This window comes from Urtica dioica, chromosome 5 (assembly GCF_054948205.1).
Source record: "Urtica dioica subsp. dioica isolate 48M chromosome 5, U.dioica_male_clone48M_v1_H2, whole genome shotgun sequence".
Lineage (NCBI taxonomy): Eukaryota > Viridiplantae > Streptophyta > Magnoliopsida > Rosales > Urticaceae > Urtica > Urtica dioica.
The window spans coordinates 33,760,636-33,781,581 of NC_142760.1; the positions used below are offsets into that span (position 1 = coordinate 33,760,636).

The 20,946-nt window shown below is 38.7% G+C and overlaps 6 protein-coding genes and 2 non-coding genes across 13 annotated transcripts; 4 read left to right on the forward strand and 4 right to left on the reverse strand.

Annotated features, from left to right (window-relative positions):
- The first annotated feature begins 74 nt into the window (after positions 1-74).
- TRNAR-CCU (transfer RNA arginine (anticodon CCU)) lies at positions 75-147 on the forward strand. The gene has a single exon. It is a non-coding gene; the product is annotated as a tRNA-Arg (tRNA).
- A 183-nt stretch (positions 148-330) lies between these two features.
- Positions 331-1,854, reverse strand: LOC149398008 (DnaJ/Hsp40 cysteine-rich domain superfamily protein). The gene is made up of 5 exons (XM_089615243.1): positions 1,636-1,854; positions 1,441-1,538; positions 1,114-1,174; positions 837-933; positions 331-563 (listed from the first exon to the last, which is right to left on the reverse strand). Exons 1-5 carry the CDS (start codon positions 1,691-1,693, stop codon positions 485-487), a joined length of 393 nt encoding a protein of 130 aa, XP_089471369.1. The 5' UTR covers positions 1,694-1,854; the 3' UTR covers positions 331-484.
- Positions 1,855-2,282: 428 nt separating this feature from the next.
- On the forward strand, positions 2,283-4,453 carry LOC149398009 (uncharacterized). Of its 2 annotated transcripts, XM_089615587.1 has the most exons (9): positions 2,283-2,421; positions 2,677-2,804; positions 2,952-3,039; positions 3,209-3,291; positions 3,523-3,561; positions 3,699-3,769; positions 3,863-3,977; positions 4,061-4,125; positions 4,298-4,453. In XM_089615587.1, exons 1-9 carry the CDS (start codon positions 2,376-2,378, stop codon positions 4,299-4,301), a joined length of 639 nt encoding a protein of 212 aa, XP_089471713.1. In that variant the 5' UTR covers positions 2,283-2,375; the 3' UTR covers positions 4,302-4,453. The 2 variants fall into 2 exon arrangements, with proteins under 2 accessions (XP_089471713.1, XP_089471712.1); XM_089615586.1 differs by lacking the exon at positions 4,298-4,453 and having other exon boundaries at positions 4,061-4,269.
- Positions 4,454-4,579: 126 nt separating this feature from the next.
- On the reverse strand, positions 4,580-6,724 carry LOC149398010 (FkbM family methyltransferase). Its single transcript, XM_089615585.1, has 2 exons — positions 5,975-6,724; positions 4,580-5,252 (listed from the first exon to the last, which is right to left on the reverse strand). The coding sequence occupies exons 1-2, from the start codon at positions 6,590-6,592 to the stop codon at positions 4,890-4,892; spliced, it is 981 nt and encodes a 326-aa protein (XP_089471711.1). The 5' UTR covers positions 6,593-6,724; the 3' UTR covers positions 4,580-4,889.
- A 3,818-nt stretch (positions 6,725-10,542) lies between these two features.
- LOC149398011 (uncharacterized) lies at positions 10,543-12,620 on the forward strand. Its single transcript, XM_089614425.1, has 2 exons — positions 10,543-10,599; positions 10,728-12,620. The coding sequence occupies exons 1-2, from the start codon at positions 10,543-10,545 to the stop codon at positions 12,618-12,620; spliced, it is 1,950 nt and encodes a 649-aa protein (XP_089470551.1).
- LOC149398012 (small nucleolar RNA R71) lies at positions 10,896-10,999 on the reverse strand. Its single transcript, XR_016299308.1, has one exon. It is a non-coding gene; the product is annotated as a small nucleolar RNA R71 (small nucleolar RNA).
- Positions 12,621-16,294: 3,674 nt separating the features above from the next.
- LOC149398013 (Pectin lyase-like superfamily protein) lies at positions 16,295-18,460 on the forward strand. The gene is made up of 9 exons (XM_089615593.1): positions 16,295-16,458; positions 16,544-16,684; positions 16,782-16,952; positions 17,046-17,072; positions 17,144-17,351; positions 17,446-17,527; positions 17,625-17,733; positions 17,884-18,000; positions 18,090-18,460. The coding sequence occupies exons 1-9, from the start codon at positions 16,309-16,311 to the stop codon at positions 18,318-18,320; spliced, it is 1,236 nt and encodes a 411-aa protein (XP_089471719.1). The 5' UTR covers positions 16,295-16,308; the 3' UTR covers positions 18,321-18,460.
- LOC149398014 (ribosomal protein L7/L12 domain-containing protein) lies at positions 16,931-20,346 on the reverse strand. Of its 5 annotated transcripts, none has more exons than XM_089615592.1 (3): positions 20,173-20,346; positions 18,875-19,637; positions 16,931-16,949 (listed from the first exon to the last, which is right to left on the reverse strand). In XM_089615592.1, the coding sequence occupies exon 2, from the start codon at positions 19,529-19,531 to the stop codon at positions 18,881-18,883; it is 651 nt and encodes a 216-aa protein (XP_089471718.1). In that variant the 5' UTR covers positions 19,532-19,637; positions 20,173-20,346; the 3' UTR covers positions 16,931-16,949; positions 18,875-18,880. The 5 variants fall into 5 exon arrangements, with proteins under 5 accessions (XP_089471718.1, XP_089471717.1, XP_089471716.1 ...); XM_089615591.1 differs by lacking the exon at positions 16,931-16,949 and adding an exon at positions 16,955-16,972; XM_089615590.1 differs by lacking the exon at positions 16,931-16,949 and adding an exon at positions 17,969-18,164.
- Positions 20,347-20,946: the final 600 nt, after the last annotated feature.

Consider the following 20,946-nt stretch of genomic DNA (forward strand, 5'->3'; position numbering starts at 1 on the left):
TGATTTGTTTTCTTTATTTGATTAGGTTGTATTTAATATGTATAAATTAAAATGCCGTGACGATTAACATCAAAGCGCCTGTAGCTCAGTGGATAGAGCGTCTGTTTCCTAAGCAGAAGGTCGTAGGTTCGACCCCTACCTGGCGCGCCTACATTTATTTTATTATTTTATTTGAAGTGTCAATAATTTTTATTTAGTCAATCCTCAAAAGGTCAATAATTTGAGTTATGATGTCATGTGTCAATTCTTCTCAGCTTGGTTTCCATGACCTTACATAATCAGCAATAGAACAGTTTCATGCAGAGCTTTGGATAAATAAATAAAAAAAAATTGAAATGAAGTTCCATAGCAAAGTAATGATAAACAAAAAAGTATGTCTCACATATCGACTCATAACATTTCCTTTTAAGCTTATATATAATAATCTCTTCATATTCTTTAAGCATCTCAAATGTAAACAAGCATTTGTTCATCCAATCTCTTTCTAGGAGTCAAACGTGCTCATGAAGCCGCCCATAAATCCAGCTCCGTTGCAATCCCCACAAAGCATCTCTCTTTTACCTCTGCAGAACAGAAATTAACTTAATAAGGTAAAATTCTCAAGTTTAAAAATGTTTGTTTGAAGTTAACGGGATACTCTTCTCATTGTCAATTGGTTCTGAGATGGAATAGAACTCTATGATACATAACATTGTTTCGGAAACCCAGAGAGCCCAAACGAGCACCGGTCCAAAAAAAATTAAGGACATACAATTGATTTCATATAAAAAAAAAAAGATGTAGACTTTTAACAGTATAAAATCACAAGTTATTTGATTTCAAAACGAAGAGAGTACCTGCAAAGCCAACATAAACCGCCAGCTTTGAATTGTCCATTGAAATGGTCCACCGAATTGACTCCGTATCCTTTGCACTGAGAACAAGCAACCGCGCCTGAAAATCGAACCAAAAAATCACAACACGCACGATTTTCGATATCATTGTCGAAAAAACAATCCGATTATCCACTTTGAAAAAGAAATGTTCACTTAAGGTATCAATCATTTTAACCACCTAATCACTAGGAAAAAAAGTGTGATAATTCAATGAGAGAAAGCAGAGTTATTCACTCACCATTTCCATCACAATTAGCGCACACAATGCTATTTGCTTTGGTGCCCGGGTTGCTGTCAGCCTGTAAATAAATAAATTGATTAAATAATAAAAAGAAAACAATATCCAAATGAATTGAATGACAAAACAACAACATAAACACACTTCATAATTATCATGCGAAACAACTACAAATTTAGCTCATCTGTGAGCACAATTCAAATTCATATAAGCTTGTTTCACTTTCACTTCAGTGAGTAGTGAAAATCATATTAATAAACAAATAAGAATAAATTTTCTCAATGTGTGAGCAAAATAGGTTTGCTAATTGCTTCAAAATTGTCACACCTTCACTTGTAAGGACTGAAACTTGGAGACTTTTGAGTTCTGAAACACTTCATTCACCCGAAGAACCTTCCCGGGAACCGAATTCCCACCAAACAACCCTGCAATATATTATACAATTTTCGAATAAAAAAACAAAAATACAGTAACAATAGGCGCAAGAAAAAAAAAAAAAAAACAAAACAAAACAAAAAAAACCTGGGTTGTTTGTGGGCTTCAAGGAGCAAACAGGTGTGAGACAAATAGAGCTTGACATTCTTCCTGAGATGTTCAAAGCTCGTATCTTTTTTTCCTTTTTAAACTATGGAATTCACTTGCAAGCTTTGAGTTGGTTTGGTTTGCTGAGATGTGAAGTGATTTTATTGTTCTGGTGGTGACCAATATAAGCACACGACCACAACAAGATAAGGCCTTTTTTCCCAGCTTAGTCTCTCTCCCCTCCAATCAACAAAAACACAGTTCATTTCCTAAAATACCCTTCTAATACAATAGCATCAAAACAGAAAAGTACTCGATTAATTTATAACAAGTTACAACACCTTATTTAAATAAAACTCATATATTTTTCTAAATTTATTAAAAAGCAATTTTATAAAAGGGAACTCCCTAAAAATTAAAATGATCTATTTTTCCTCTGATACTTTTGAGTTGTATAAACTATCAATCAACTACACTATTTCTCTCTTCAAAAAAAAAAAAATACACTATTTCAATTATTATCAAAGATCTTTATTTTAGAATTATTATAAAAGATCTCAATACCTATTTCAGAATCAATTATAAAAACGCCAAATATACACGTATTTCAATTTTCAACCTCTCTTTTCTTTCTCAGGAAATCACATACTAGGGGTGGTAATGTAATTGCCATCTCAATCTTTTAGTTGTTCCCAGAAAAAAAAACGGAACAATAACTAAATAAGTTGAGAGCAAAAAAAATGGCGAGCGCTCTCTTGGCATCTCCATGCTTTCAATCTTTGCAAAGTAAGCATTTTTACTAATTTTGTGGGTCTTTTAAGCTCTTGACATTGTTGAATTTCTATGTAGCTAATCAATCGATCAAGTTAGCTTTGTTTTTCTTATTCTATAATTTATGACAGTAAATGCTTTGTCTCAGTTTCTCTTCCAATTTATCTTTGGATAATTGGTCAGAGACATGGATATCTGGAATTAAGTATATGGATACTAAACTACCACAAGTAATTTTTTTTTTTTTTTTTTTATTTTATCACTAAACAGATGGGCAATTAGTTGGAGAAAGGAATTTCAGAAGCTCATTCCATGGAAAACTCATATACTCTCAATGCTCTTCATTGGGAAGAAAATCAACTAAAAGCTCTGGAAACAGCCTTGTTGTGACTTCACTGGTTTAGTACTTCCAAAATCTCATCCATTTTTTATTTCTTTTGTATTTTTCTTTTTCTTGACATATACAACCTTAGTCATCAATGCCAATGCAGTTTTTTTCTTTTTTTTTTTATGAACCAGATTTTTTAAATTTTCATGTTTGACAGTTTGGATTTGGAAGGAAAAAAGAAACAGTAATCACCAGAGAGACTGTGATTCCGGACCCAGATTACCGACTTCCAATCGTCTTTTTAGGTTAGTCTTGGGGGTTAAGTAATCCACATTTATACTAATTTAGTCTTTTAATAGCCTTTTTTTATTATTATTTGAAGCCGTCTTCAAGTCAAGAGATAGCTAGTCAAACCCTTTAGTGGATTTCATATATGCAAAACCTAAAATAAAATTATGCATAATATTGAAACAGGCCTGGCTGGTGGGTTAGCTTATACTGAAAATCTCGTCCCCGCTCTACCCATTGGCCTCATCGGATTACTCTTATTGGTCCAGGTATAGCAGTAATTACTAATATTAATAATATTTTAGCACAAGAAACGGGAATTTCTGCTTAAATATTGTAAAATACGGATAATCCTGAAAGTTTACTAGGCAAGAAAATTTTCTGATAATATCAAGAGAAGATTGGATGAGTTCATATTTATGCAATATTTTCATGTGTATTATTAGTTGATTACTTTTCAAAAATTCGCTAACGTTTTCGTATCTATATATCTTTTACAGACAACCAGAGTCAGATTTGTGTTTGAGGATGATGCCCTGGTTTGTTCCTCTTCCACTTAAAGATATTGCCTTTGGAATCATTAAATTTGAGAGTAGATTTAGTTTTTCTCCAGTGAGACTGTTGAATTATTATGATTCTTGAGATTGATTTTTATTTTTATTTTCGGTGAATTTAGGAGGTCAAAGTAGGGGATGAGCTCAAGGACTCGGGTGAAAATGCTTTCGTGGGAGGAAAAAACCGTTGGAAGTAAGTTTTCGGTGACATTTACTGTCTCTCAACTAGAAAAATTATCAATAAATAAATAAATAAAATTTATTAACTTCATGTTTCACATTCAAGATACTCATCATTTGTGAATTGGGAACTTTGGTGGCCAAGCTTCCCTATCTTGGTCTACTTCAAGGAAACACAGACTAAGCCTGAAGGCCAAATACATTTCTTTCCGGTCATATTCGTAAGTGAATTTGTGTTCGAATCGTACTGATTTTTTGTGTACTCGATATCTTATTTACGCTGTTTTTTTTTCGTGGTCTGAAGAATGGAAAGCAACTCTATGACGTTATGGTGGAGAGAGCCGGTCCTTCACAAACTAGCGGCCCAAAGTAATCCGATTTTAATTTTTCGTTAATTAATGCTGAGTTTTTGTAATGGCACGATTACATTCACGAATTTGATAACATTTTATTTTTTAAATTTAAGTTAAAGAGTTCTTCTAATGATCAATTTGCATTGAGATTTATAGCATAAACCATTGTTTTTTTTTTTTTTTTTCAGTTAACAGTGATGTGCAAGTTCTATATAATCAAGACATGCATCTCTTATATTATATACCCTCTTATATTATAATCGGATGTAATAATATTACAATTCAGTGCAAGTAATTATTCTCAAAATACTCCCTTGTAACTTATACTACTCAATTTTTTTTTTTTTTTCGGAACTTATACTCAGTAGTTTTGCAAAGAACCTCTACTCTTTCTTCAACTATTTTCTCGTATTCGAAATAAGTAAAAGGCAAGACAAGATATTCAAACGAAAAAAAAAAAAAAAAAAAAAAAAAAAAAAAATTGTGTATCTTCATTGAATGCCATTCAATTGGTAAACTATTCAGTATTCAGAACCAATACAAAACAAATAGGTGAAAGACAATCAACCAAAACAACAAAAAATTACAGCTAAAATGCTTTTCTAGTACACCTTACACCGTACAAGCCGAGCCAAGACTCTCTTCAGCCTACCAAGAACCTTTCCTCTATCGACTACAATCATTTTTCCGCTTTTAGGGCAAAGAATATAAACAATGACAAGGATCTTTTTTCCTGTCTTGAATTACCTCGGATAAAGACAAGGCTAGACAGATCAAAAGTCAACCTTTCTTGGTGCAATGAGCGTCGGTTCCGTGCTGTGTGCAATCATTATATCCGACGGTCCTCAAGAAATCTCGAATCTCTTTCGCAGTGCTATTACTCGCTGCCAACAACCTCTCGTCTTCCTCGTAAATCAGGTACGGGGCTTCGCTTCCCTTTCTCGACAATAACTTGGTCGCTCCTTTGAGAACGTGATGTTCCCAACCCTGAACGTCGATTTTCAGCAAAGCCACGGGTTCAGTCTCGGGAATTACTTCGTCGAGAGGAACGGACCTGACTTGAAGCTCTATTTCTTCGTTCGACTTGAAAGCCAGTTTGGCACCAGAGGCTGAAACTGCGCTGTTGTCTAGTCGGCCGACCAACTGGTGCCAAAAGAATGGTATATTTGGTATTAGAAACGCAAATTAAAATTAAAATTAAATTGGTCTTTAGTTGAATAGCTTTATATTATTGTTCCTCAGAACTAGAGATGAGGAAATGGTTATGGTTATGGGTTAAGGTTAGCCTAGACCTAAAATTTTCGGTTACAGTTAGCCTTACTCTCAACTTTTCGCTTAATGATTAACTTCAGTTAGCAGTTTTTTTTTTAATACCCAAACTACACTAAAAAAAACTGCTAAAAAAGTATAGAAATTAAAAATTAAGTCCAGCATGTACTCAGAACATATTGAAGAATGGGATTCATAACTGTTTGGCCCTAGAATCACAATTGTCGGATCAACAAAAGGAAATCATCTAAGCATACCATTCATCGCCATGATCACAATTTCACATCTTATAATCAACCAAAAGTATCACAGTTTTTTTTTTTAATTTATTTAAAATGAAACTCTCAAATGTCACTGATTTTGAGAAATGAAATTATTCTAAAATCTTACAAACAACACTCTCGAACTCTTTCACATGAATCACATCAATAGCATCGTGGCCAAGTCATTACACCATTTTTACATAACGCACTCAAATTAGCATTTGTTCAAGCACCAAAAAGATAGAGAACTTGATTTTAAGGAACCATATCACCAAAAAGGCACAAACTTGAACACAAAACCCAAACTAATTGGGATTATGTTCTGATTTTTACCTTGTGAAACGTAATGTTCCCCAGACGGTCCGAAGCCACGGCGTCGAAAACCGTGACCAAATGCCCGACTCGATTGAAGTAAATCCCGTCGCAGATCCTCTGGAGATTCTCAACCACAGGCTCGAACACGGCGACTCTGAACCCCATAACCGCCGCAGCGAAGCTCGCCATGCCGACATTTCCCCCGACGTCGATCACGAGCCCCGATTTCCCAGCCTCCTTGAACCGGCCGAGAACCTCCTGGATCGTCTCGGAAATGTCAGGCTTCCGAAACAGCTTTCCCTTGAGGAGTCTCTGGATGTTTTTGTGAGGCTTCTCCGGGAGGTTTCCGAGGTCGGCTATGGAGTATAGGAACGGGAATTTGAGGCCTTCGACGAGGTTGGCGATGACGGGGTGGGATTGAGGGCTTCCATGGCAATCGTAGGGCTGGATCGTACGGAAAATTTGAGGAGATTCGGTGTTTTTGTAAGTGATTTGGATAAGGCTAGGGTTAGGGTTAGGGTTTTTGGTGGAGGAAAAGAGATAGAAGATGAGCAAGAGAGCGAAGAAGAAGAGGAGGAAGAAGAGGGTTTTGGGGGAGACAGACGATCCTCTGTCTCGCTTCCAAGCGTTAGCCATGGCTGAGTAGAAATGTGGAAGCTTTTAGTCGGTGTGTTTTTTTCGCCGGAAAATGTTGGGAATTTTTTTCCCGGGAAAATTATAGTTAGATCTGATTTGATTTCAGTAGAGTAGTGTTTGTGAGCTGAAGAAGAGATAGTGAGAGGTTTGGATTGCCTACGGACGGTACTAGTAATTAAAGTAGTCGCTGGCTCCTAGATTTTTTTTTTTTTTAAGTATTTACTTGGGAATGAATTTGGGCTGCCCTTTTTGTACCGGCGAATAAAAACTGAAAGTTCTTGCTAATTGCTAATTGTGAGAAAATTAATTGGTTACATTTAAGCATCCCCTATTGACCAAGTATCGGTTAAATTTAATCACATTTAACCACGATTCACTATTAAATTCAATCGGTTATGACATTGTTAATCGCACTGTTAATGTATATCAAAGGGAGGTTTTGGCCCATATAATATAATAGAATTTAAATACGTTAATAAATTAGGACAAAAAGACGATTAACTTAAAGTTGATCTTACTTAACTATTCTAATTCGGTTATAATTAAGCGTCTATTGGCCCCTGTATAGTTTCCACTGTGCGGAATAAAAATTTACGGTTCAAAATCCAATATTTTCGGTTCTAAAAATAAAATAAAAATGTTTTAATAACGATTCACTGCGGCGAACTTGATATGGCGAAAATAAAAAACTTGAGCCATTGGAGATAAATTCAATGACCCAAAATTAAAACAAAAAACAAACAAATTCTAAACTCAGTTTGGTACACTCATATAAATTTTTTCTTTGGGTAGTACCACCACTTCCGGTCTCTTTATAGAATCGGAAGTACTGGTTCCAACGCCTACTAGAAATTCTAGTAGGACTCTTTTGGGTGGTTGGAACCAAATATTTTGATCCCTTCTAGTTTTGATATCCAAGTTTAGTGGTGAATATTTAATAGATATTGGACTAAATGTGGGCAAGAAAAATCGGTGAGAAACAAAATTCTATTTTTTTGCTTCAAAATTCACAATCGAAAATTTTGTTTATTTTGAATAAAAATATTTTGGTACTTGGAACAACGACACAACGGAAATTTATTTCGCCCATAGTGCCGTGGTAATTTACTTTTACAACTGAATTCGGCTTGAACATAATAGAAAACTTGCTCCAAATTGTTCGTTTCATATAGAATGCAATGTAAGACATTTATATTTTTCAAAGATTACATATCTCACGTTTGTAACTTATTTTTAGCGCATATTTTAGGAGTAAAATGAATTTGTTCATCATATATAGTTATTTAAGACTACAAAAACAAATCGAAAGATATGGACATCTGTTTAGTTTCTAACTTCAATATTTTTGTGGATAAAAAAGTATGTATTCTTTAAACAATACAGTGTATAGAAACACAAATTTCTTTTACAAAGTAGCACTAAATTGGAACTAATTGAAAATCTAGATTTTTTTTTTTTTTTGTGCTATTAGCTTTTACGGTGACTCAAACCCATCTTTTGTATTTTAGTCAAATGATAAATTGTTAGAAATTAATTTTTTTTAATCATTAATAATATTCTTTGTTTCTTAATTGCTCCTATAGTTATTATGGGATGAAAGCATTGTTGGAATTAAGTAAATAAATAGTTTTATTTACTTACATGTGTATGGCTGATTTGTAGCAATAATTTGAGTGGGTTCCACTCATCGGATTTGAATAATTCCAAGTGATATGGATTCCTCGTAACGAGGGTATATAATTGAATATTGGTTTGCCAAAATCGGACCTAGGATGAATGAGAAATTGATGCTCAAAGTAGGCTAAAGAAACACATTTATGTTGTGGAAGTGGAAGTGGAATACCAAGAGTCCCACATTGGATGGGGATGTGTGTTGTGGTAGTGTTTAAATACTATCCTCTTTAATTAGTGGATATCCAAGTGCGAGAGAGGAGAGTGTGTGTGGGTTAACCCTTAACCACTCACGCGCGCCGCCGAGCCGAGCCGAGCCGGGCTCGGGTTTCGGGAATTGTCTCGGTCTCGGGCTTTCTTTTTATTGCAAAGTTCACTTTCAAAAATGTTTTAATTCCATAGGTAACTCTTTTGTTACGTTGGGAATTAAACCTTGGGTTAATGTCATCTTTACTCGTGACGTTTATTGCCATGAACACTGAACATTGAACGGTTGAGAAGTGCGTTAGTGGCCGGTGGTGATGAGTGCGTATTTTACGTACGAATCCGCTCTCATTTGACTTGGATTTAGCGCGTTCTCAAGTGTTTTTGATGGTTTTAGCGAATTTCAGGTCAACATAGATGAAAAGTAGCTGTCGGGTCACATATCGATGGAACGGAAGTAAAAGCGATGAATTAGGAGTCAAAATGAAGAAAATGAAGACTTTGGAGGCTGGTGCGCAAGACCTAGCGGCGCGACCTCAGAGATCACGAATTCTTGCGCCTCGACCATAAGATCTCGCGCCGCGACCCCCGCATTTTCACGAACACAAAAAGTTCCAGGAGCTTCTCGCGGTGCGCCTCGCGGTGATCTCGCGCCGCGACGATACGAAGAAGGAAGCCTCGCGCCGCGAGGATGGATGGCGCGCCGCGAGACGACGAATCCTGACGAAAATAAAGTCGAATTTTGACTTAATCCTAGCCGTTGGATCGTTTTTTTTAGGCCCAGATCAGTCCAAAACTGTACTTCGACCTAAACCACTATAAAACATAACTCAGCCTCTATTTTTAGGTTACGCTTTATTTTATTATTGTTTTGAAGAGCTTTTGCAACGGAGAGAAAGCTTATCAACGGAATTGACAAAATTCGATCAGTCGGAACTCCATTAATAGTTTTTCTTCTTCCTTCTATTTATTTTCTGCTCTTAATTTACTATTGTGTTCTTGAATTCCTTTCTCATTATAATCATGAGCTCTCTTCGTCATTCTATGCTAGTGTTATTGCTTTTAATCACTATCCTTGTTTTGATCATGGTCATGAACACCGTTAGAGGCTAAGTCTTTAGCGGGGTTACGATGTAGTCGGGGTTAGATGTAGCTTAGGGGTTTCGTTAGGGTTTGATTAGTTATTAACTGTTTCATGAATATGTTTGCTTGTGTGGAAGTGTTCTTAATGCATTCTTTAGCTTGATCACCTTTAGAATTGTTTAATTGGAGTTTTTAGCTGCTTGAGAGAGAGTATAAAAATTCGTGCCCTTTTTCACTCATCACATTGTTTTAAGTTGCTTGACGGCTTAGACGAGTGTGTAATCGTTAGAATTCTCGCGTTTAGAGCATGTGGTTGTTTTAATAGGATTAGAGGCCGAGAGGATAAGTAATCCGACAATTGCATAGGTTCACTAGATCACTCGAGAGAGGCTAGGGAATATTATTGAGAGAATGAGATTAGCTTACATAGGAATAGTTGTAATTGTTCGTTCCCGAAACCCCGATGCTGTGTTACCTGGTGAAATCGTAACCCCGTAGTTTTCTTTGCTTGTTATCTCGTGTTTGTTTCTCTTTTATTTTTACGTTAATTCATTTGCTATTTTTATTATCACATCCATCAACAAATCTGTTAAATCAATTTGCTTTAGGTTGTTTAACGTCGCTATAGTAACTAGTCTCTGTGGGATCGATATCTGTTACTTACGTAACACTATTACTTGTTCGATACGTCCACTTGCGTGCTAGTTATAAAAATATCGCAACAAGTTTTTGGCGCCGTTGCCGGGGACTTTTTACAATAGCGTCGAAAAATAATCTGCTTTGCCATTTGATTTCGTTACGCGTTTCCTAACTTGGCGTGTCATTTTCTCTGTTTTGAAGGTGCATGCGGAGTGAGGGAACATCAAACCTCGTTCCACTAAATCTTGAGATCGAAAAATTCTGCAAGACAAACAGAAAGCAGTCAAAGGAACGAGCAATGGGAGATAGAGCGAACAACGAAGCGAACGAAGAGCCAAAGACCCTATTCTAATATGGGTTACCACCAACCGACGCCGCGCAATCGGCAATCGCTCTCCCGGCTCTTGCGGGTAACCAGAATTTCGAGATCAAGACCGGCATAATACACATGGTCCAAGCGAATCAATTCTCTGGATCACCTGCCGAAGACCCGCAAGACCATCTGACTAACTTCGTCGAGATCGCAAACACGTTCAAGCTCCACAACGTGTCCGATGAAGCCATCCGCCTCCGCCTCTTCCCGTTTTCATTACGGGACCGAGCCAAGACGCGGCTCAACTCCCTCCCGCCGGGTTCCATCACCTCGTGGGCCGACCTGCGCATCAAATTCATCTCAAAGTTCTTCCCGTTCGAGAAGTTGCACAAGAGACGCAACGAGATCCATTCGTTTGCCCAATACGACAGGGAGTCATTATTTGAAGCATGGGGGCGCTTCAAGGAGTTAGAGAGGAGGTGTCCCAATCATGGCATCCAAGGGTGGATGATGGTGCAGATTTTCTATGGCGGTCTCTCACCATCGTCTCGCACCCTAGTCAACACGGCCGCTGGAGGGTCGTTCTTTCAAAAGTCAGAGGAGGAAGCTCACAGCATTCTCGAGGAGCTGGCTTACAACAACGACCAATGCCCGTCCGAGCGGCGCATCTTGAAGAATATGCCAGTCACTCCCGAGATGAAGCTGATGAAGGCACTGGCAGCACAGGTGGCGGATCTCACAAAGTCAGTTCAGGGACAGAAAGCCTCCGTTCAAGCTGTGCACACCCCTGAAGTCTGTTTCTGGTGCAACAGCCAGCACAATAGTGACGAGTGTGTTTATGGGGACAACGGCCAACAGGCCAACTTCATCAACAACACGCCGCCCCAGAACAACTACAATCAAGGCCCCAGGAACAACTACCAGAATGAGGGATGGAGAGGTCCCCAAAACAACATGCCGATGCAACCCGTGCCTCAAGCCCAGCCTCGTCCACCACAGAATCAGCCCCGACCACCGCCATACCAGCCTCCTCCATTTCGGGCGTACAACGGCGAGACCAACCTAGAGGAGCTCATCGCCAACTTGGCCACGTCAACAACCGCCTTCATAAACTCCACCACAGAGTTCATGCACGAAACAAGGACGTCTCTCTCGAACCAATCGGCACAGATCCGAAATCTCGAGACGCAAGTGGGGCAACTTGCCACCGCCATCCACACACGACCCCAAGACACACTTCCAAGCACATCCGAAGTAAATCCAAGGGAGCATTGTAATGCAATTTCACATCAACATGCTCCAGTCATCAAGAGCCCGAAGAAAGAAGAAGAAGAGGCTGCCCCGGTCACCAAAGCTCCTAAGCCGCCATCGTCGGTACATATCTATGAGATGCCACTTCCGTTCCCGCAAAGGCTCACGGTGGCGCTTTCCGTCGAGTGTAGCGCACTTCTAAAACACGAGCTCCCGCCAAAGTTAGAAGATCCTGGAAAGTTCACATTGCCGTGCACTATTGGAGACATCTTTATCGAGAACGCTTTGTGTGATCTAGGTTCGGGCATCAACCTCATGCCATCGGCCGTCTTCAACAAACTCGGGGTAGGTGCACTAAAGCCCACGCGCACCACTCTCCAATTGGCAGATCGGACCGTAAGGCACCCGCGCGGCTTCGTAGAAGACGTCATCGTTAGAGTCAGAAAATTCACTTTTCCGGCCGATTTCTACGTCATCGACATGGACGAGGATCGCGATATCCCCATTCTCTTTGGAAGAGCTTTCTTGGCCATTTTCGGTGTTCGAATAGACGTGCAAAACGGTGAGCTAAAGACGCGCGTGAAAAACGAAGAAGAGACGTTCAGGATCTATAAAACCCGAAAGCGCAAGAAGGAAAAAGAAGAGATCTACGTCCTCGAGACTGACGAAGTCACTACTCCACCACCCACACCTCCGCCACGTGCTCCTCCAGAAAAATCAACAAAAAGTGCGAGCAAGGGTGCAAAGCCGAAGTCTCCATTCAAGCCATGGCGAGGACATTGGCCGAAACCATTCAAAGAGGTATGGAGGAAGAAAGTGCGCTTAAGAGAAGATCCACCGCCGCCTGAGCGCGGCGGCGACGAGTAGGGGAGTTCTACCACCCCCGCGAGGTAAATTCTCTGTCTCCCGTGTTTTTTATGGATCTACATTGAGGACAATGTAGAGATTAAGTTTGGGGGGGTGAACTACTTTGTGGGGGATTTCTGTTAGATTAGGTTGTTTTTTTTTTATTTAATTTTTATTTTCTTAATTTTGTTTGGTGATTGCTTATAAGTGATAGTATTAAAGTGTTTTCTCTCGTTATTTGCCAATGATACCATGTATTTTCGAAGAAATCCGAGTTTGAGTCAATTCTAATATTTTTTTTTTGCGCCTCATTGTGATTGACTAGTGGTTTGAGTAACACAATTTCGGTTGATTTTTCCCATTTATGCACACACGTCTGTCCCGGGGTTTGAGTAGTCCTTAGAGGTTCGATCACATCTTTAAATGTCTTTTAGCTCACGAACACTAAGAACCGCTCTAGCCCTCTTCGAGGCGAAATGACCTGACACGAACATAGGAAAAATGACATAGGCCTTCATTTGGACCGATCAGAGCCAAAAAGCCAACCCGTAATACTTCCTTGAGCACCCTTTCAGAAAAAGCCGAACGATTAATCCTTTCTCGATACTTAGTCAGAAAAAGCCGAGCCAATAATATTTCAAATCCCACAAAGAACCCCGTTAACTTAGCGACTCTTGAGTGAATTCTTTCGATTTTGTGACATATTTTTCGACTGATCTCTACGTGTTTTATAGTTCATTAGACACCACGCCGGTGATTGTTCGTGTTTATTTTTATTGTTTTGTATAAAAAAAAAAGGGAAAAAAAAAAAGAAAAGAAAAAGAAAAGAAAAAAAAGAAAAAAAACGAAGAAAAAAAAACAAAGAAAAAAAAACTACAAAAAAAGAGTGTTTAATTTATGCGTTTTATTATTTATTTGTATTAGTTTTTGGCGTGGTATTCTGTGAAATTAGTTTTAGAGACTAGATGTTGCATAGTCAAAGTTTGGGGGGAAAACATTGGGAAGTAAAGACTTAAAAAAAAAATGTTCTCGAAAGGCGAAATTTTGTGCCATGAACGTGGGAATGAGTGAGCGATTAATATCATGTGAAAGTTGGTGAGATTGAGTCGCTAGGTTGACGTTTTAGCCACATTTTGATCATATCCTACCGTTGACCCTAGCCTAACATTACAAGCCGAGAAAGCCCTATTGATTTCCTCGGTGAGTGTCGTGCATTAGTGGAGAGTGAGCGGCGAAAAGCATTATGGTGTTCGATTCACATTCATCTCATTATTATTTGAGCATTTGACATTAGAAGACGTGAACGAACATATTGATTTGACCTCTCTCTCTTCGGGACATATTTCACACACGGGGGATTTTGATCGGGAACGTGTTCCAAAAGGCCATTTAGTCAATCTAATTATTTTTTCGTGGTTTCATATGATGATTGACTTGGATTCGGAAATTTTTGTAGGTTGAGGCATTTAACTAACACTTGACATTGTTGCTAAACTTTGTGATCATCATTCGTTTTTAGTGTAACTTCTTTGGTGTGTTTATTTTATTGTCTAGTTTTGTGTTGCTTGAGGACAAGCAATGTTCAAGTTTGGGGGAGTTTGATGAGTGCGTATTTTACGTACGAATCCGTTCTCATTTGACTTGGATTTAGCGCGTTCTCAAGTGTTTTTGATGGTTTTAGTGTGGTTATAGTGAATTTCAGGTCAATATAGATGAAAAGTAGCTGTCGGGTCACATATCGATGGAACGGAAGTAAAAGCGATGAATTAGGAGTCAAAATGAAGAAAATGAAGACTTTGGAGGCTGGTGCGCAAGACCTCGCGACGCGACCTCAGAGATCACGAATTCTCGCGCCGCGACCATCGCATTTTCACGAACACAAAAAGTTCCAGGAGCTTCTCGCGGTGCGCCTCGCGGTGATCTCGCGCCGCGACGATACGAAGAAGGAAGCCTCGCGCCGCGAGGATGGATGGCGCGCCGCGAGACGACGAATCCTGACGAAAATAAAGTCGAATTTTGACTTAATCCTAGCCGTTGGATCGTTTTTTTTAGCCCAGATCAGTCCAAAATTGTACTTCGACATAAACCACTATAAAACATGACTCAGCCTCTATTTTTAGGTTACGTTTTATTTTATTATTGTTTTGAAGAGCTTTTGCAACGGAGAGAAAGCTTATCAACGGAATTGACAAAATTCGATCAGTCGGAACTCCATTAATAGTTTTTCTTCTTCCTTCTATTTATTTTCTGCTCTTAATTTACTATTGTGTTCTTGAATTCCTTTCTCATTATAATCATGAGCTCTCTTCGTCATTCTATGCTAGTGTTATTGCTTTTAATCACTATCCTTGTTTTGATCATGGTCATGAACACCGTTAGAGGCTAAGTCTTTAGCGGGGTTACGATGTAGTCGGGGTTAGATGTAGCTTAGGGGTTTCGTTAGGGTTTGATTAGTTATTAACTGTTTCATGAATATGTTTGCTTGGTGGAAGTGTTCTTAATGCATTCTTTAGCTTGATCACCTTTAGAATTGTTTAATTGGAGTTTTTAGCTGCTTGAGAGAGAGTATAAAAATGCGTGCCCTTTTTCACTCATCACATTGTTTTAGGTTGCTTGACGGCTTAGACGAGTGTGTAATCGTTAGAATTCTCGCGTTTAGAGCATGTGGTTGTTTTAATAGGATTAGAGGCCGAGAGGATAAGTAATCCGACAATTGCATAGGTTCACTAGATCACTCGAGAGAGGCTAGGGAATATTATTGAGAGAATGAGATTAGCTTACATAGGAATAGTTGTAATTGTTCGTTCCCGAAACCCCGATGATGTGTTACCTGGTGAAATCGTAACCCCGTAGTTTTCTTTGCTTGTTATCTCATGTTTGTTTCTCTTTTATTTTTACGTTAATTCATTTGCTATTTTTATAATCACATCCATCAACAAATCTGTTAAATCAATTTGCTTTAGGTTGTTTAACGTCGCTATAGTAACTAGTCTCTGTGGGATCGATATCTGTTACTTACGTAACACTATTACTTGTTCGATACGTCCACTTGCGTGCTAGTTATAAAAATATCGCAACAGGTGGTAACAGCATACCTTTAAGGCTGGACGGTTTTGATGGTTCAAAAACCGGATCCTTTGTTATTCCCGTTTAATTTTTCCTCCATGCAAATTGTCTTGTTTTTCCGTCAATATTAATGTAATATTGCTAACAAGCATGCAGGTTCAATTAAATACAAGCATGAAGAGAGAATGGTTCTAGGAGCACATCAATTATCAAATCATAATACTTCTAGAGAAGCTCATAATTGCTATTCAAAAGCATGTAAAATATATAATCTCAATAAATATGGGAAAAAGCACAAACCTTCTCTTCCTTTCTATGGCCTGATAACCTCAAGATCACGTGAGTCTCTCTCAGACTATAAAGAACAAGAAGAAATGCAATTAAAAAAATGGCTCTCTCAGTCACAGGTAATAACTCTTCTCTTCCATGAAATAGAGTTGTAATTACATTTGTCGTCCCTTTACATTTACACCTTTTAGTCAAACACTATATATCCAATAATTTCTTGAGAAGCTTAGTCCTCTTTTTCTTTTTCTTTTTCTTTTTCTTTCCTCGCAGAATAAGCATTGCATTTTCTTTTTTCTTTTTTATATTGGCTTTCATTCAAACAGGTCACACACAGAGACTCACATTCCATTCATTGATGAAGAAGGGTGTCTGTGACACAGTTCTTCTCATTGTTGGCTTTGTTTCTTCAACAACATTTTACTCAAATGCCTGTAAGAGCCCAAAGACCATCTTCAGTGTCTTGGATTATGGAGCTTTCAGTGATGGCATCACAGATGACTCACAAGTACTTTATCTTTTCCCTCTAATTCATTAACAATTTTTTTTTTTTTTCACTTAAGCCATTTTTTTTTCTTTCCTATATATTGCAGGCATTCTTAGAGGCATGGAATGAAGCATGTAACAACACTTCTGAAAATGAAAATCCTACTCTACTAATTCCAAACTTCGAATATGTGGTGAACCCGATTGTTTTTCGCGGCCCGTGCAAACCCAAGAGCATCACATTTCTGGTTTGAGTCACAAGACCCTCTCTTAATTAGTTGTGTTAGTGAATATTATCTACTTAAGTGAATATCATCTACTTAAAACTCCTGGTGGTTTTTGAAGTTACTAGGAAGAATATTGGCACCAGATTCACCTGAAGCCTGGGATGGTTTGACCTCGGGTCAATGGCTAGCTTTTCGCAGTGTGAACGGGCTCAGCGTCATCGGGCCCGGATGGGTCGATGGACGGGGTAGTCGCTGGTGGGCTCAGTCATGCAGAGACCATCCTCATCTGGTACATCAATTTGATATAATCTATAGATACAGTTCAAATAGATATACATGAAAATATTTATGGTATTTTTTTCGATATTTCTTTCTTCAACAGGTGGGATGTACTTCACTAGCTCCAACAGTTGAGTTATGGATTTTTTTTTTTCTGTTTCTTTTTTTCACCTTTTGAGTTCTTATGACCAAAATTTGCAGGCAATTAAGTTTTTGTCATGCAATAATGTGAGCCTCAGTGATGTTCACTTCATAAACAGCTCTCAGACTCATGTTTCAGTGATGGGGTGTGATGAGATTTACATGAATAGTTTGACAATTGAAGCTCCTGAGAGAAGCCCCAACACTGATGGCATTCATTTACAGTCATCTCACAATGTGATTATTACCAATATTGTTATTAGAACTGGTAAAAACACACTCCATTTTTTTTCACTATTATTCCATTTACTTTTATTTTTTGTCCTTATAATGTGGCATTTCATTTGCAATTACATGAATAGGGGATGACTGTATTTCTATTGGAGACCATACTTCTAATATACACATCTCATATATTCAGTGTGGACCTGGTCATGGAATAAGGTATACTATTAAATAATCATCATCTTATTCACTAATTCAGATCAAACAAATTTCTCAGCTTATCTTTGTTTTTTTTCTTTACATTTTTGGTAAACAGCATTGGAAGCTTAGGTAGGGAAGGAAATTTTGTTGAGGTAGAGAACATTTTTGTGAGCAAGATTTTCCTCAAGGGAACTACAAACGGAGCCAGAATCAAAACATGGCAGGTATATATAAAAACAAATAACAAATAAATAGATAAAAAAAAAAAAATATATATATATATATATATATATGACAGACCGAGAACATATCACCAAATTAAACTTCGTTCTGATTCTGATTGCCAATAAATATTTTATGCATATATTATACAGGTTGGGCAGGGTTATGTCCGCGGAGTTGTATTCAAGCAACTCTATTTCAATTCCGTGAAAAACCCAATAATCATCGACCAAAATTACTGCAACGTCAGAGGTTCCTGCAAGGAAGAGGTAACCCGAAAAATCTTCCCATTTCTGAATCTCATCGATCTTAAACATCAAAACCTAATCGATCGGTGTTTTAATTTTCTTGGCTATAGAGAACCGGAGTTCGAATAAGTAATGTCATCTTCAGCGAATTTTACGGGACATCAAGCACCGATGTGGCTATTAACCTGAATTGCAGTAGATCGATTGCTTGTACTGATATAATGTTGAAGGCAATAAAGTTGATGCCTTCTAAAACTGGACACACTCTCTCTTCTAGTTGTACAAATGCTTACGGCTATAGCATCGGAACGGTCCAACCAAACCCTTGTTTCGAAATTTGATTCTTGTTTCATTGTAAGATTTTAGACTTGGAAAAACAATCCATTTTTGTACTAACCTGAAAATGTATATCCTTTGGTGGTGCTTCAAGCCAGAAAAACAATGGAACAAAAAATTATGACATAAGGGAGAGAATTATTAGGTTATGAGATCAAATGGGTGTGTGACATAAACCGGCCAAGAATGAGCCGAATTGTTGAAGAAATTCACTCCTCTATAGGTATGTGTGCGTACCCATTAATGAATGGTTTGGTTTACATTATAGGGGAAATTTTTTTTTCTAATATCACCTTATTGTACGTGTTCTTCTACTGGAATATAACTGAAGAATACAAAAAGGGATTATTTTTGTTTCTTTTCAAAAAAAAAAAAAACACCCATGAACCTATGTTTACTATTCTCCTAAGAGCAGCAGAGAGAGAACCCAAAAAAGCCTCTCAACCTCTTGATCACAAAATGTCAACTCAACATGAGAAATTTTCAAACTTGTTTCGTATGATCAATGTAGATTCAGGGACTAAAAATTATCAGCAAATCTATGAGAGAGACCACGTACATTTTTTCATTCGAGAACCACTTTCGCCCCGAGAGCTTTCAGCTTCTCAAGCAGTTGCTCTCCTTCTTCCTTCGACAGCCCGTTCTTCAGGACCGACGGCGCCTTCTCGACCAAGTCTTTCGCTTCCTTGAGCCCCAAGTCAGTGAAGCTTCGGACCTCTTTGATGAGTTTGATCTTCGAAGCCGGCTCGTAAGACTCCAACTTGATCTCGAAGACGGTCTTTTCCGGCTTCTTCTCTTCCTTCGCCGCCGCCGCCGATGACGATGACTTCCCTCCGATCCCGGCCAAGCCGGCCGCTCCGGGCTTCATGACCGCCACGCTCGGGACTCCGTTCATCCCTCTCTTCCTCATCAGAATCGCGCCGAGCTCGGAGACCTCGGAGAGAGTGAGACCCGCCACTTCGTCCACGAGCCTGAAAACGCGTTCCGTCGGAGGGCTTCGATGCTCCGTCGGATCGAACGTTGCCGGGTCGTAATCGGTCGGGAGACGCCTTTGATCGAACTCCACTTCTTCTTCTGTTTCATCTTCTTTTCTCGCCGGTTGGCCATAGCTTCTCTGTAATCCGTTATTTAGCGCCGCCGCAGCGGTCGAGAGAATAATCGGGTTTCTGAGGATCCCATTTGGCAAATGATTCTTTAATCTTAGAACTAAGCTCATTCTTTTTGGCAATATATACCCAGGACTGTTTTATTCTCGAACAAACGGAAAATCGATCTAGTTTCCAAACTCCATTCTTTCGCCTTCCACCGTAACAAGCGTGTACCTTCACATCCGAGACAATGGATATCAGTAAGAAATCAGCACAATCCTTTAACTGATTTAAGTTCAATAAATTAAGTGGCTTTAGGACCATAGGAACATCAAGAGATGAATAGAGGCGTAAATGTGAAAATTAAGGTTTGAAAAATTTGGGAAAGTCGACGACAAATCGGCAGAAAATCAGTTTTCGACTCTCACCTGCCACTGATCGGAGAGCGTGAAGCAGAGACTAACGGAGGAAAAGGCGGCGAGGAAAATTAGAGAGAGAGAGAGAGAGAGAGAGAGAATTAAGGGCTTTATGTGCTTCAAAAATATTAAAACCCTTGTAGTTGAGGGTTTTTCCCTAAAAGTTATTACAATGACACCCTTTTTGAATTTGCAAAACCAACCGCGATGAATCTCAAACTTTTTTTATTTCTTTCGAAACAACCAAATATCAAAGCCGGCTTGGAAGAAAAAAGAGATGATGGCTAAATAATTACTTCCACAATTCGGTTTTTTTTCCCAAGTCAATGAAGATTAACGAAGAAAGAGCTAACCTCAGATGCTAGTTGATTTGCTGATCTCTTGAACTCGAATGATAGAAAAGATCGAACTAAGTTAGGAGAGAAACTGTGTGTGTGCGAGTGTGTTCAGTTCTAGGGTTTTCTTCAGTAAGAATAATTTAGAATTTTTCTTCTTCTTCCTAAGTTTCAGATTCAGCAGAGCTTGGATCGGGTCTAATTTACCGTTATGTTTGGGCTTACGATAAAGCCCAATTAATTCTAAAGGACAAAATTGCCTTAGCCGGATGCCCATGTTTGAAAAAAAAAAAGAAAAAAAAAGAAAAGGGAAATGGCTAAAACTAGGATTAATTTTGAGCAGGGTTATCATAGAAATAATGGCGGCATAAATACCCAATATTTTCGGGTTCTCCCACTTAAGTACCCAATGTCTAAAAGTGGCGGCTAGAGTTCCCAATGTCACTAAACACCCCCTTCGTTGCTACCCAAGGCGTTAAAATGGATGTCAAGTACACGTGTATAGATCTTGTGCAACTGATACATAAATAATAAGAAAAACAAGGTAAAGCCCTAAATTCGAACCCAAATTCCAATCCCAAATTCGAACGAACCCAAACGTGACGTGGCGGCTAAAGTTCCCAAATTCGAACCCAAACCTCAACCCAGTCGACGGGACGGAACGCGACGGAGATGACTGACCAAGCCGAAGATGTTGACCTTCGCGAAGACAAGTATGCTGATGACGGGGAAGATGAAGAAATAACGCCTCCACAACAATGGTGGTCCAGCGTGAATCAAGCTTGCGCTGAG